This window comes from Varroa destructor, unplaced genomic scaffold, assembly GCF_002443255.2.
Source record: "Varroa destructor unplaced genomic scaffold, Vdes_3.0 BEIS01000006.1, whole genome shotgun sequence".
NCBI lineage: Eukaryota > Metazoa > Arthropoda > Arachnida > Mesostigmata > Varroidae > Varroa > Varroa destructor.
The window spans coordinates 15,156,095-15,172,988 of NW_019211459.1; the positions used below are offsets into that span (position 1 = coordinate 15,156,095).

At 40.9% G+C, this 16,894-nt stretch overlaps 1 protein-coding gene across 7 annotated transcripts in view; it reads right to left on the reverse strand.

The window, feature by feature from the left end:
• The window catches only part of LOC111252688 (uncharacterized), a 71,731-nt gene that overhangs the window by 12,219 nt on the left and 42,618 nt on the right, over positions 1–16,894 (reverse strand). For 4 of the 7 annotated variants that reach the window (XM_086992706.1, XM_086992705.1, XM_022810983.2 and 1 more), the window contains 3 exons: positions 16,578–16,661; positions 1,380–1,517; positions 641–779 (listed from right to left, as the gene is read on the reverse strand). In XM_086992706.1, the coding sequence (XP_086848832.1) occupies positions 641–779; positions 1,380–1,439 (199 nt within the window). In that variant the 5' untranslated portion in view covers positions 1,440–1,517; positions 16,578–16,661. Of the gene's footprint in view, positions 1–640; positions 780–1,379; positions 1,521–16,577; positions 16,662–16,894 lie in introns of all 7 variants that reach the window. The other 3 variants (XM_022810980.2, XM_086992707.1, XM_086992708.1) reach the window with 2 other exon arrangements.

Here is a 16,894-nt window from a genome sequence, read left to right on the forward strand (position 1 = left end):
GTCTTGGCGGTACGAAAATCGATTTCAATCAGTTCGTGATTTCCTGTATATATGACGCTAAGATTGTCACGTTGGCCGACTGTCATCCAGATTGAGCGGCCCGATAAATGGGACCGAGACCTTCACAAGCTAGCAACGGTTGTCTACGAGAGTAAGGACTCTGCCTTTTTGATACGACCAATTACAGTACACGACTTATTGGTTTTTGTCAAGTAAACGCAATTTAGATATGCACGATAATCGAGGGCGCACCAAGCGGTTAATCAAACACGGAACAAATATAGGGACATGACAAATTATCAATAGTGCATGCTGAGGTAGATCCGAATTTTTGAAAGGCCTAAACCACAGATTAAAGCCGTCTTCTTAAATTGCTATATCTTATTGATGTCGTTTATGGTCTTTGTATAATAGCTAGCCTGATAGAAGGCCGACCGGGGCTTTTACGAATCAAACAATGTTTTTTAATTATGATTTGTAAATAGAAAAAATGATTAGTGCCTGAACCTGTGTCTACCTAATCGTGTTCTCCAGAGAGTCTTATATGTAAAAAATCAAACTGTTACCAGTAAAGCTAAGCTAACAATAAATGTGTAGTCTAAGGCGTTGAAGTGATTACGCTGTAGGGTGCTCTACCGACATTGGTCCTTCCGCGAAAGCAGTGCAGGATGCAGTCTTCGGCCTGCGTTACTTCCCAACTTTTGAGATCGTTTCTGGTTTAAACGACTTCGGACTGCCGCTCGAAGATCGTCGTCTTGAGCAAAACCTACCGGAATGAACTACAGAAGGACAGCATGTATTCAATACGATTAGTCGTAACTTTATGGATTTTGTTTCGATTAATTCTAAAGTTTGACCAACACACATATGAATATAAAAGATCAGCCTTTTTACAAGATTTGTTTAATTGTGTCTCACACTCATTATTGTTTTCGTGTTCTGGTCTAAATATTTCGTTATAAGTAAGACCGCTGGTAAAGGCTCTACGAAATCGTCACCCGAATTCTAAATACCTGTCTGAGCAGGACTAGAATAGCCCTCATAGTCTGCCATACATAGCATAATCGATATACAATTAACTGATACATAAACTGAAGACTGATACATAAACGCGACAATTCGAACATTTCATAAAAAAAAACTAGTGGTGAAGAATATTTTTACTCTTTTGTTACGAGAATGTGCTAGCACTACGAATCGCCAACGCAAACCTTATGAAACAAGAAATACTCTAGTATACAAGCTATAATACTAAAATTCGACCATTAATTGATAACGTCTTACAATCTACGGTAAAGTAATAATGCTAGACACAACACGCGAGGTCGAACCGAGCTCGTCAAGTTTCCTGTTGAACCTAGAAAATGAGCCAGACTCACGTGAACGACTTCACACATCAGCAGCAGTATTAAGGCTGTGGGCAATTTGACAGATTCCATGTCTGTTTCTGCCTAGTTGTTAGTTTACTGGCTGTATCCGTGGTGGAAGTATTAGATCACAGCTTCATTTGAAGACTCCTGCTTCGCAGTGGTTCATCCCGGAATGGCACACGATTTCATGTAAAAATAGAAAAGCAATTAATAAACGGATTTCATGAATTAACTTGTCGAGAAGTCATCATTCATTGGTAAAGATTAATATTGACACACTGTGAACGTAAAGTCTATATATTTACGACTTTGTCCAATTTGTTCTCTGCGGCGTCTTTTGCAGCAGATTTTGACATAGATTGCTAGCTTAAATCCTCTCTATCGCACACTGGAAACCCAATTCACTTCAACTACGCCATTACACGTACTCTTACAGCTATATAAATCCAATTGTTAATTGGTTTACGCAAGCCCGAACGATACGTGTACGAAACAAATGAAAATGGGTAGACATTTACGTTTTATACGGTACCTTCGTGAGGCCTCTTTTCCTATTCAAGGTTTAACCCGGTGAAAGAAAAGGTCTCGTTGATTCATTACAGTAGGAATAACAGATGGAAATAGAGAAAATATTAAATCGAGTGAAGGAAAACTTAGATGTACTTGGTTTAGCTGGACGCGTTACGAGATATTCGGGACCCGTGAGCAAAGCCGATGATGAACATGATAAAGAAAGCTTGCGATCTCATCTAAGCTATTATATCACTACTCTTATAACGATGCATACGTTATTACGACGTGACCTTGATATGAGTCGAAGATAATTTATCAACACTTCGAAACAGTATTAATGCTAAGCCCACCCCGAAAACCGGCTGAGGGACCTGTGCTTCATCACAGGCAAATGTCCTGCAACAGAATTTAATTCGTTTAGGGGTCCAATTTTATTTATAACGAAGCTTTTGACAGTCAACATATCTCGTTAGTTACTGATCGCATATACCTTCCGTGTATAGAATGACAACTGTTGCTTTTGATGCAGACAAATATAAAAAATTTGCCCTTTCCGAGAATGAGAACCTCAATTTTGGGCAACGTTCAAAGGCATAGAATACCAAAAGCAACGCCCCACTTTGAGTTTTGTTTTTCTACAATATCTGGCTCTACCACAGAGCTGATTGCTGGTTTGTTGTGTATATTCAATAAGATATGAAAGACAGAATATGCAACTCTTACTTGCGAAGATGGAAAAGATTCGCCGCCTGAGTGCTTCACTCAGCCGGTAAGCGAGATGTACAATGATATGTTTTATGAATATCATTCTTATCTACTTACTAGCGACTTGTGGTGTCGTTCTAGGATGGGTCGAACAAGAACTGCCACCTAAGTATTGCCCGAAACGTCTATTCCCGATCCCAACCAGTAATATTCATCTCAATTTTCTAAGCCAAACAATTTCTTCTGTTGGTGTTTACGATTTGACTATAATTCGTTCGATCTAGTCCCAAAGCAACAAAGAAAAAATGCGACAAAGGTTATCGCAAGGCGAGTTTAACGCTTTCTTGCGTCTACGGACGCGTTTACTAACGACTTCTCTCTCGACGGAAGACCACGTATTTATTGGTTCTGTCGATATTGCCGCCGCTATGACTACTAATTTTCATAATTAGTACATTGCTATACAGCTCAGGAAAGCATCCACTGAGCACGAACAGATACCAGTAAGGCCAGTGTTGTAACTGCGAGTGAAGCAAGTCGTTGGAAAAATGCCCCCCTCAGGCAAATACGTTTTAAGGCATAAGCGACCCCCTGCTAAATCAGCAGCAGCCACAACAGCAATTTTGGCGATCCCGTTCTTCCAACGAGATAATTTCGAAAAAAAAAGAGCCCTACGTCGATAGCACCGAGCGATTTGATCATGGCGGAGCTCATACGCGATATGTATGTTGTGACCGAACGCCACCTGAAGGGGAAAGAAATTTGCTTTGCTTTCGGAGTCCCGAGCGCCGAAACGGTTCATGGCTTAACAGCAACAACGAAAACAAGGCTAATGACAAATAAGAGCAACAACAGGGCGAGTTTCCGTAATTATGCCCTTTGTCGTTTACCTTCATGTCGGTACCGTAGTACAAACGCTGTGCTAATAACGGGCTTGCCAGCCCGATGTAGCATGTATACATAACATTAGCACTCATTGTCTGTGCTAAACACCAACCCTAATCGGGATGCGTTTGCGTGGACGCGTCAAAACAATTACTTGAGAACGCAACGAACGCTGGTTGATCACGCTCCGTGAAGGACCAATTTCATACATGTCGTCCAGTTAAGCTCGTAAGGCGGAAAAAAAGACAAGCATTTCATGCTGGAACGTCGACTCGTCAATGATATCAATGGACTTTGACAATCCACGCCGGAGATAAATGCGCGTCCTTTCTGAGACAAACCGCTGGTGCATTCAGTGTGGCCAACACTAAACTTATGTGCATATAGTGTCTACGTAGCGCAAGCTGTGTGCTTACTTGAATGGTGAAAATTAACTGGAAAACTTCATTAGCTCAAACGGCAATCTCTTACTCGGCCTTTCTTTTACAGTTTACGGCCTTGCTATATTGTTAGCTAGTTAGTGCGAGATGGACGGCATTAAACATAGAAATTAGTTGATCATTTATATTCGTAATTTTGTATTGCCCTTAGATAATTACTATGTACATGAACATATCATAATAAGATTACGCCCAGTTTGGCTTAATCGACTTGTTTCTGTATAAATCAGTATAACTCTTAAAGTGAAGCTTTTTGCACGGTAACTTATAGGGGTGGGCAATGTTATGTATATGAAGGATAAAAGGAAGGTAAGATGAGAGACACATCTTAACCTTTCATGTTTAATTTGACATCCACCCCAATTTTCTGGAAGTATTACATCATCAGATATTTGGTGTCCTTGCTCTTATGCGTCAGTTTCTTTCCACCTACTATTTTGTTCCCGTCACCTAATGATCATGTCTAGCAATGATTTTGGTAGGATAATCGACACATCGGGCCCGATACGCTTGACGCGGAGAAGCGGGCCGCATAGGTCAGTGTAGATGACCTGGTCCTTTTCTTTTTTCTCGCAGTGCATGCAGGCAGGGTCGACGGCTTTTTCGATATCTTTTGGAAGCATCTGTAGCTCGTTAGGATTTGGGTTGAATAGTTCGTCGTATCACCATGTTCCGCATTCATATATTTTTTTTCAATCTTTGATGGCGTGGTGAATCCAAGCTTCTGGAAGATCTGCTGCCATATTGGTTTATTCCTTTTAGCACACCTGTGTCGTCATGTCATGGACTGTCTGCTCTTTTTGGGATTCGTTTCACGCTTATTTTTTCTTCTATTATGCTTGCTCATGGGATCATTTGGACGATAGGGGTCGTCGAGTTTGCTTATACCGTTCTGTGCCCTTGTTACCCTGAGCGCTGGCAGCCTTGGCGCCTTCAGGAACTTTGTCCAGATGTGGTCGAGTTGGATGACGGCCGGGTTCCACGTACATGACAACAGATTTACCTACTGCTGTCAGAAGCCGTGCTTTACTATTTGGGGCTTCCCGTGCCCCTAGCGTGATCTTCGTTAAACTATATTATCTGTAATCTTTTCTATGCGAACTTTTCCACTAAAAACGAACTCCAAAAAATATCAAACAGACTTTTTACTTCGATGCTGACCTTATTCAGTAGCAGTTTGATTTCTCCCCGAAGTTCCTTTGTAACAAGCGGTACTGATCCGCCGCTCTTTTTGCCGGCAGGTTCCAGCTCTTTCCATGTGCCTCTATACCAGAGCGCGTTGGGCCCTTTCCTTCAGCCTATCCTTTTTTCGTGGTGGCTGACTAAACTAGGCTGTCATTGTAATGTCGATGCCTTCGGTCCTCTCGATGATGGAGGCTGCGTTATGCGCCATATTCCAGAGCAGAGGTTTGAAGATCGATCCCTGACACGGCAATCATCATGACAGTACGCTCAACCTATAGCCATAAAGAAGCGCGGCCAACAAGTTTTCGATAACAGTTTCTAAATAAAAATCCAAGCCAACATTACTCGTCCGTATACACATACTATTCGGCGCATTTCTGGCGATTCGATCATCAAGCTGTATAAAAACGTCAAGAAACAACACCTAAGTTTTACCATATTTCATTTGTAACTAGGCAAAAGTAGGTAGCACAACGACAAACACACAAATGCCAGCCGTTCTGGCCATAACGTAACGACATGTCAACTATTCGCTCGACCTGTCGTTTATTTTATCATAAGGTAGATTGGCCTCATTCATCCGTGCTACATCCTAGCCCGGTCCAAAGACCGGGCATAGCTAACGGTCTGACAATGCGGGCGCACGATCCAGACGCCGCTTAATTACGTACAGCTATGCAGACACAACTGGTTAGTAAATCGGGCAAAGCTTCAATGGTCTGCTTACGTCATCGGTGACGGTGGCATTTTAAAAGAAAGCCATTAGAAGAAGTTTAAAAGAAAGACGACCGGCGTGATCCAGCCGCCATCGCCTCGTTCCTTCGTTGGCTGTTATTGTCCTTATTTTGCTGGACAAGACAACTGATTTCAATGCGATGTCTTCGGTTGTCATCCGTGCAGCATCCGGAAGTACGTGGCGTAATGACAAACACACGAGTCACAAGATTGCAGCGAAAACAAATATAGGATTGACTGGATAGAGAAGCAAATTATTACTACAGTAAGCCATGGCTACTACTGCTGATGCTTGCCCTTAACAAAGTGTGAGGAGCACGATGTGCGGCATAGATCAATTGAGATCTACGCCAGACGTCCCAGATCGGGGGCGGGGATTGTCTCAACTGGGGTATCGTTGTGTCATTTGCCAACCATTGTTGGGCTGAGCTGTCTTTTGCAATAAACGCGGGCGAAAAGCTGCCTCTTGACAGAGCGCATCCTGTCATCAGATGGTATCTGTGAAGTTCGGTATGACGCAGGCGTTTCACGTTCACAAACACGCCGCATTATTTGGTTATCACCGATATCATTACACTGTTTGCCGGTATAGCAAGACAGATAATTAGATTAGTTGAGACAATGGAAGGACTCGTGTTTTGATCGTGATGACCGTGGGGACGACGCGACAATCGCATAAGATCATCGTAAGACGGAATTAGGTATCGCCCACGTTTCCGACAATTAGTGGCCGTTTCTTGTCGATCCGGCGGACGTAATCTAGCGAGCGTAACGTTCATATACCGCTTTTCAACAACGCAGCGCCATTTTTCTGGGCCGATTCTTTGGACGCTTTTGGGAAAACTTTGAACGCTGACGTTGAATAGCTCTGAAAAGCTGTCGACGTACTAAGGAGACGCTTACTAATCAGTCAAAAAGGTCACTCACAACTGCTCTTGGCAGAAAAAAAGGACGACAGCAGAAGAAGTTGAAAGGCGAAAAATACGTACGCCCGAATTAGACGAGCTTAATTTATAAAATTCGTTATTTTTTAATTACGCTTGTGAATTAATTTTCCGAGACGAGAATTTTAGTCTTGAGAAATTTGGTCTTAGAATTGGCTGTCACAACGCCTAAAACGTTTTTATATTCAGTAGGAGGACATTTTATACGGTAACTCAGAGAAGTACTCAGGTCGTGTACCCTTTAAGCCTTGAGCGTCTCGGAATTCTAACACAAGATTTGAATGCGCTATAATTCTGTTAGTTCCTACGACGCGCCTTTGATTATAACCTTATATATTCTGAATATATGTACGGTCAGTGAAGTTCTAATAGATAATATTTGAGTTGCGTTCAGCCATTCCGGGAGCCTCTAATAGGGTGGTATGTTCGTTGATCTTGAAAACAGACCAAACACAGCCAACTATCAAGGGCTATGCGTATAAATTAGTATATGTATAATCGCAAACGTAATGTGAGAGAAACACAATGGATTTGCAAAAAAACTTTACATTCGCAAATGCTAGGAACTGTTTTCGCACAGCTGGGAAGAACTTTTAATAAGTTTTAAAGGTCCGATAGTCCGATAGTACTCTTGTAGAAGTTTCCTGATATAAAGATACGAACATATCTATTTTATGCTTCGTCTGACTGAACTGCTACTGCATCAGACCTATCCGAATAAATCTATCCCATGAACGCCGCGATGCGGTTCAAAAAATCTTATTCGTTGTGGCAGCTCACAGTGTCTCTCTATGCCGTTTAATCTATTGTCTATCATGGCTGAGTTACAGTCCTGGACGTCTAATTTATAAAGCATAGATTCTATTCCAACCCTTACTATTCTCAGCCGGATAGACGGTTACAGTTGTTTGTAGGATCGTTAGCGTCCAGAATTTAGTCGAACAAAACTGTATAGCGTTTTGAGGCAGGAAACTTCGCGCACGAACAAACCCCCCGAGTTGAGAAATGCGCATTACAGTGTAACAGGGGTCATTTGAGGTTTGAAGGATAACAACTATATTGTCGCAGTGAAGTGCTGTCCATTATGAGATAATCATTCTTTAACTTGAAATAAACGAAAAATGACAAAACTCCCAAAATGTTTGCCTTTGCATAGAGAAAGCCAAAGATAGTAATAGGTACTGTGTAGTAACAAACAAACAAAAAAAAAAGGACAGGTCAAAAGACTGTGCAAATAAATTGCTTATTGTAACCAAACAATGGTATACAAAATGCACGATGGTTACGCAAACATGTAACTTCTTTCATCTGCCGATTTCCTGTCGCCACCCTATAATTTGTCTCAATTTAAACGTGTACTTCACATGTTGGCCTCACCGCCAGGATCATCGTCATCGTCGCCAGAGGTTATACTCGTAACCAAGCATGATTTGCCCAAAGCTGGCTTAAACCTCGATGAACAAATGATGTCTAGCTCTAGGTACAGTTGCTCTTCATTATAGCACCCGAGATGAAAATGTTAAAGTTGCAGTTATCGTCGCTTCAGAATAAACAGGGTCGGCAAGGGCTCAATAATACGATATCAAAAATGACAGCCAACTCGTTATCATCTATTGTGGTAACGATGGGTCGTACTGGAGTGGACGACGTCCGGTCCGCTTTACTTGAAGCTTGCTGTTTTTGTTGTGATACGCTATGACGAAGTGACTGAAATCTTGTTCCGACAATCTCTGTGATCTTCGTAGACGCTTGCAAGAGGGTAACGCTAGCAGCATCATATAGAATGGAGGGCTAAATTTGTTTGTAAGAGACTATCAATGCAGAGCCGCATTAATAGTATCTTACAAACATCACAGGTAGTAATTAGTTGCTCATTAACGTACAATATTTGTGGTATTTTTACTCTGGTCTGTCCGTTGCGTCTGTATAATTGCTACAATTAACAATGTATATTATCTCTTAGCCCGTTGCTGCTGCTGCTGCATCCGATGATGTCTACATACTAGCACTATACGGCGGGCTGTCGCGATGCTACCAGGACTCATTGCTCTTGTTTTACTGACCTGTTATTACGAATAAAAACAAGGCTTGTTTAGTATTTTCGCTGTTTGTCGTGTAAACAACTTGCGTTCACTGCGGTAAAGGCGATCGTGAACCTGTACGTAACTTGGGTTTTATTTTTCTCTAGACTGTTCTATCTTTCGATTCAGTGTTTGCAATGATGGGTATTCCGATCGTATATTAAGGACAATCTAATTTTGGTCACAGCAAGACGGCGGGTCGATAGGCAAGCATTTGGACAACTGGACCTTGGTTGTTGTGTCGCAGATATATATACAATCAACACTAGGAGAACTACTCCGTAACGTATTAACCAGTATATGCAGCGATGCGTTGATTAGAAAATGCAGCGGAATAGCCACATACTCATTAGGTAGATGCGGTACTTAATTTTTTTTTGTGCAATTATCATCATTTGTTGGTTCATTTTGAAATCTATGTAAACCTGTTTGCCAAAATACGCGAACCGTGTAAAAACACGGCCTTCTGTCAACAAGTATAGGGAATAAATGAAAAATGTTTAAATCTAATTTTTCGAGTACTCTACAAATGCAGTAGCAACTGTGTTTAGATTTTCAACTCTGTCGTACAACGAAATATTTCGGTTGAAAGAGGAACGAAATATAACAATGTATAACTAGTATTTTCCAAACGTTTCGCGTAAAAATAGTTGGACAACATAAACACATATCCGATCATATCTCAGCCTCTCGCTACCGTGAAACACTTGTTACACGCCTTTCGCCGCAGGTAAAACGTGCCTTAGTTGACCCTCTTAAAATAGATGTTCACAGCCAGAATTTCTAAAAAAAGAAGAGAAACGTCATCCAATAACATCGTGAGTCAATAGCGTAACACCGCCAAACAAAACAATCATCCTTAATGATCAGCCGCTAGCATCGCTAGCCGTCAAACTGGCCATTAAAGATGGGTTAAATATGGATTAAACGCCTGAACAATTTGCACCATGCAGTCGGCACAAGCCAAATAGACTCTGTTCCACGCGACCAGGACCGCGGCATGAAAAGGACCACAGAAACCGTCTCGTAGATGGATTCGATGGTAATGCTTAACCGCCAAAGCTGCTCAACATGATCCGAACAAAGCTGATAATGGGCGACCAGAAATATTTATTAAGAATCAGATCTGAATTTTTACAACGAACAGTGTCACCATTAGATGCTATGTCTTTAATGAGATGCCCATTAAACCCATTAAACCCATGACAAGCCAAAGCGGAACGCGATGCTCGTTTGTTCTACGTAAGTTTCAGAAACAAGAAAAAAAAACAATGTTATACACCGATAAAGGTTAATCTTATAAAGATGCGTTTTCATTTATCATTTTCTTGTTGTGGTGAAGATTCGCTTATATGAATTTCTGAGCTATAGAATAATTAGTAGACGCAGCTTGCTACCTTTATTATCAGTGAGTCATTAATATGGAAATGCAGTAAGCAGCTAAGGCGTCCATTGCTGCCACTGGAGGACAGCATATCAATGTAACAAGGTTGTTATAGGGTAATTCGGCGGCTTATGTTCTGTTCCCTGCCCACAACAAATATTATCACTAGGTCAGGCCTAATCGTGAACTTCCTAAACTTGACGGCAATTTCGAAAAAAATCATGATTAAATTAATCATAGTAATGTCAATGCATAGACTGTTCAAAGTTAATCGATTCGTTTTGCAAACTTTTTTCGAAATTAGCCATTTCCAGTTGCCGAGAACACCTCAACTCGTTAATACACAATCTGCTATTAGTATCGATGGTTCACCATTCTCCCAAAGGCCAAACCATTTCAACTGCATACGATGTAAACGTACTATAGTAAGCATGGCAGATATGGCCGCTTCTCTCCAGCTGATGATTTCGAAAAGTAGCGCAGATTTTTATCAAAAATGCCCCATAAAAAAAATGTTGTTTGAAGATCATTAAATAATCTATACCAGCTTGAATTGGTTTCAACACAATGACTAATGACGCTCCAGATAGCCAACGGATAACCGCAAAAAAAAGTATAGACATACTAAATCCTCTGCGCTCTTAGTAAATTTTTAATTGTGCCAGTAAAATTTGTATTAATAGCAGCAATGGCGGCAGCTGCATTTATTAGCCGATTTGCCCCAGGCAAATGGACTAATAAATGAGCTTTCATCAACGTAATTATCACGAGCGTAGCCATTAAAACACAACACAATATAATATTTCAAAAAGAAGATGATCTAAATATGGTATCGACTAATCTGTAAGACCTAGACGTTTTTAGTACCACCTGTTTTATCAGAAGCTTACTTGTTTTTCGTAGCATCTGGTATATGGATTTATTTAGATATCACAGTTAAATATTTATTTCCTACATTACTAAGCGTTAGTTGGAGCTCGGAGCTTTGATTCAAAGCTATCACCGTATTTACAATACCCTCAAAAAGCGCCGTGCATGATAATACAACGACACCGCAACTCCGCATATGCGCAAATTATCTTAGTTAAACTTGGCCTAGAGCAAACAAGTTTCGTAAAAGTAACCATTAGGTAGCCTTAATGGTTTTTTGCGGCATATTAAGGTCAAACGGAGGTTCAACAGTGTAAGGTGAAAGTCGAATATCGAAACCATACAGATACGATAGGCAGAAAATTTAGGCTATTGTTTAATCGTCTGCAATTCCGTTAAACATAAACATGTGATAGCTGAAAACAAACGGAAGCTTTTCCACGACCTTAGAGGGGACGACCAACGATTATACTTAGTTATATATACTTAGCACCCTGTGTGCTAAAGTAGAGCTAAGTAGGTGCTGATGGGTTCAGTTTCATCTATTATTGTTGGGGGTAATTAAGTAAAGCACACGTTGATTTACCCCCCAAAAGCATGACTCGAATAATACGCAGAACTTTCCTTTTAGTATAGCGCGCACAACCAGAATGTGAAGATTTCCTTGACTTTCCATTTGTGTAGGATGCAACATGTTTAGTGCACTTTTCGCTCGTCATAGGCAGCTATTGTGTGTGTTTGTTTAAATAATGGCCGCTTTGCCTCAACAAAAACTTTGGCCCTGAACTGTAGCTATGCAATTATATCGAAGAAAATAGTCACGACTCAAATATGACCATAGTATCTTCTGGTCTGAGCCGAAATTTCGGGAGAGACCTAAACGCTATTTAGAGAAAATATCGAATGCAGTATAAAGGCTTAAGTGAAAAAAAGTTAAAAAAAAAAAAAAAAAACCCAACCCATCTAGGTTGTAGCGGGTGAGGCGCGTCCGGCTCAAGTGTTTGTCTTCAACACTATTGCAGGCCGTATTGCTGTGCTGGTTATGGGTTGATAATAACCAGAAAAAGACAAGCAAGCCCAGTTTTGGGTATAATAGTTTGGAATAAAGGCTCACAATTCATCTAACCAAAATTATAACTAGATCCTTACAAAATATCGATTTAAAATTCAGCTATAAGCAAAGCTGAAGTTGTTTGCAAATGGCGAACAGCAGACGAGAGCTGACAGGGACTTAAAGCTCTGATAGTGCTATCCTAGCGTTACTGGCAATTAACTAGAATAATTAGAAACAACGACGACCAATTATATTACTTAATCCATTCTTAACCTCTAAACGGTCTCAATCGTAAGGAGAGTACCATACAAGCCAATGTGTCTCTTACAAGGGAACAACTGTTATCGTGCCAAAAATAAGTAGTTTATTAGTTATTTTTTTAGACAATAACACTGGATGCATATCGGTTTGTCTTAATTTAGTTTTAATACATCTAGAATGTTTACCTAAAATGAAAATAATTTATTATCAATTCAGTGCATAGTGATCCTTAGAACAAGCTTGCCGGATGTCAATATAAGTACACACAGGCGTTTTTAGGTTGAATATATAAATTTCCAAATAAATAGAAGATTCTACTAATACGTCGTGTGCGCAGGGAAGGTGGAGGGGTTTGGTCTAATGAGATCGGGATTCGGATTGACGTGGCCTCGGCCCGTTGATTCCGTGAAGCATAAGAGAGCTATAGAGAAAGAAAATTAGTGGACACTCATCTCGACGGAACCAGGTTGCATTGTTAGTGCTAAGCCCAAAATTCGGCCTGTACGAAATTGGCCTGAATCTAAACTGTAACAATAGGTAAACTCCATCGTGTTCTACCTGACACGTATATATATATATATAAGCGCATTAAATCACGTTGCCATGCTCTACGTCGCTTTTTCCGCAAGTTGTTTTCAAAGGACCACGCAAACCTATACTGAAGACAAACTCTGTAGACGCCGTTTTGATGATTCTAAACTTTTTTTATCCGCCATTATCCCGCGACTTCGACTATTGCGTCTAGCGTTCTTGTTGCTGTACATCTACCATGACATGCCTCTATTCTGGTGTATGTACAGACTCTTCTGATGCGTAACCGAAAATCCAGAAAAACAAACGACAGCTGGCGTCGAGCTATTCTGCACTGCTTGTTGTCGTCTACGCACGAGCCGTTTTAACTGCTCGTTCTCGTATCGATGAATGATTACGACGGCGGCGGCGGCGGCGGCGACGACGACGACGACGACGACGACGACAAAAAAAGATGGCTGCACTATATATAGTAAACCATATTCATAGAGGCTGAAAGTGAATTTGTTGATTTCACTTATTCGCGTACACACACGGGCACACTTACGGACGTCTTTCGGGTGAGCGAATAAACTACGTACGAAGATAACATAAAGGTGTGCAGATTACCAAACGTCATTGTCAGAATAGGCCATTGTGTCGTTGATTCGCATTTGTCGGTGTGGAAGTTGTGTAATAGGGATTGTATTTATCTAGATGGCACTTACACAGGTAGTGCTGATGATCGTTAATGACAACTACAACAACAGCGGCGGTAGCGGGCGTGTGCTGGACAGACAAACGGAATCAGCGATTTGAATAAGAAAGCGCCCGTCATAAAGGGTAGATGTCACTATGTCGGCTGTAACAGTTCGCTTTTGTATTTCGGGCAGCGGATATAGCGGTAGCAGTAACTTCACTAGTTTTTTTTTTTTACTAGGTCACGAGGTAATTGTATTTTAGGCGCTATTGATCAAGTTGATTAGTCTAAAATTGAATATGGTTTCCTGTGATTGTTGATATCGTTGGTGCCAAACCTGGCGCCGTTGGTACCGTAACTACGATGTTTTCGCTGATTCGTTCGCGCGAGTGTCGCTAATAAGGCAGCTACCGTTCTTGGTGTGAGCTAGTTAGACATTGGTGCTTTCAAAAATCCATTGAAGTCAGTCCAGCAAGCTACGGCACGTACCAAGCTACAGAGTACCCCATTCTTGCGTGCTATGGCCTGCCCCGTCGCATACGGTACACCTATAGTATTAGAGAGCGGCGGACATTCCTATAGAGTTAATTGGTCAGTAGACTGGGCCTCACTATTATCGTTTCCCAGTTACGATAGACTGATTATATATTTTCTAATATAAAATAGCATTCCACATATTAAATGTTCGGTATAATATATATTGTCGCTTGCACGGACCCGAAACGTAGATTGTATCGAAGGCTTTTCACGGACGCCGTCGTATCCACTCTAGGTAAATGACCCAAAAGCGAACATGCGGGCGTTTCAATAAATCGCGCTAATGACTTGTCCGAAGCGTAATTATAATGTAAATGTGATATCAGATGGTGTTAAAAACGTAAAAACTTCTTCTTATACGAACTTTCTCAATGGTAATTCTACTAATTATCAAAACGTAGCTGTTACACTTGTCCGGAACAACAATAAAACATGTTTCATAACATAATACATTGAAACGTTTAACAATTTATGGGAAAAAACAAATTGGGGACACTCGCAAGCTTAACAATACATAATTCCAAATGAACGACATTGAACCAAAAAAGTTAGTATAATATATAAACATCTTAGCCGTTTCCCCCCCAAAATCATCCGCTATTCAAGATATGGTAAAGATCGAATATCTTAAAAAACACTAAACGAACTAACAGGCTATAAGAGTTCAGATAAATCAAACGTGCATTCAGTAAATACTAAAAACTCTTTATTTCGAAATATAACCTTTCTTAGTAAGAACCCTTTCTCTTTCAGTTATTGTTACCTTCTTCGGAAATTGCAAGTCATATAGCCAGGACAGATAATAAATTAACTTTATTATCCGATGAACGATACGCGCTCTTTCGCTGAAGACGATGGAAATATGCAGCTTCTCTTTACATGCAAAAGTAGCATCGTAACTTGCTAATTTTTAGGGGCAATTTTCCATATGCGCATATACGCCCCCACATCACCAAACACAGATGGATATCCGTGTGGATTTTCTACAGCATTTCTCGTGAGGAAATCGGCACCTGTTTTCATTAGGAGTAACAGTAACCATCCGACCAAGCAGAAAGGAAACAGTCAAACGTGAAGAAGCTGACACGGTAATGGGGATTGAAACAGCAACAGCCAGCCAGCCAGCCATCGATTGAAGTGGAGTAGAGTCAATGCTCTGAATCTGACTGTTTGCAGCGTTCGTATAAAAACTCAGATGAACATGCTAATGAGTGAGCTTCCTCATTTCTGTGTAGAAGGTCATCAGAACGCGGTCCGTCTCCCATCCGACCACCTTGGTTCATAAGCTAATAGTACCCGGCGCAATAGTGTTCACCGGAAGAAGACTGGCTGGCTGACCTTTGGTCTTCTCGTTATTAGCTCACATCGGCAAATAGAGCAAATCGGCGTAGAAATAAAAATTCTGCCATAAAACTGGTCCGAGCTTGACCGTATGTATTTCTAGCTCATTTTTTTTCCATGTCGAAGCAGTACCGGTGTACACCAGTAGAACGCTAAGTTCCACTTTACCTTGTACCAGCTAGGTAAATATTTGACAGTTCAGACAGACCATTTCCAATCTGAAAATGAATTAAGTTATGGCTGAAGGTGAAAAACGTATTGTCCGCTCGGCCAATCAGCTACCCCATTTACGTACCTGCATGAATTTTAATAAAGGGTTCCTCACTTGTGCTAGGCTTAATGCTAACGTTGTGCCTGCCTGACAGCTCTTGTTTCGGTTTCCTGAACGTTTGACGTGTCAGAAGCGTCCATAACAAAGCGTTCGTACGAGAAACTACGAGTAAATTTTTGTTAGGATTAGTTTTATTAGAGGATGGCTGGTAAGGAAGTTCTGTGCAAGAAACCGTTGCCTGGGCGGTAGTTCCCAACTGTTTCCTGCGTGCAATTTTACAGGGAAGTTGTAGCGGCTCTGCCACCTTGTTCCGGCTTCTTATATAGCCCTCCATAGTCGTTTCTCAGTTATAAATTAGAAAAAAAAAAAAAAAAAGGGCGAACTGACTATTTCTACAATTGTTTTGCACATCAAGAAGTGCTACCTACTTCAGTTCTATCTATTTGTTTCTTCCTTCTTCAAACCCTTTACTGTTCAGACACACGTCTCTATTATGTTTCGTCATAAATGAACTTTCTGGACCTACATTATCTGAAAGAGGACCTCTACAATTTAAAAATGTCTTAAACCTACTTTCAGAACAAATATTTTCGCATAGCGGAGGTTGTCTAAAGGTTGACCCCAGTCCCAAAGCTTTAAGCTTATTTGTTACTGTTGTTTTTAGCCGACCAGCTAACAAACCGCGGCCATTTTTAACTTCTGGTCTGCTACAACACATAATGGAATCCCTAAGATCGAAAAAGTTCGACGGCACAGGGCTATAGTGATCGAACGCAATACTGGACGCTTACCGTCTAGCTGAAAGAATGGTTGTTACCGCGGATCCAGCAGAATGACCCCACAGTTAGAAATCAAATCATTCAGCTTTCAATGACCTGCAAAACGCAAAGTACGTAGCCGGGAACATTATCAGTGTCATACATATATATTATCAAATATATTTATCTACTGGTTAACCTGCCCAACTCACCGAATCATTTAGACAACTTCATTCAAGTTTCTTGACCATGAACTTTTTTATTCGCCTAATAACTTTGGAGGTTTTGCGAACACTCTGCGCAAGGGAGATAACTTTCATGGAGCAAGCATCGTTCAGTTACTGCTACGA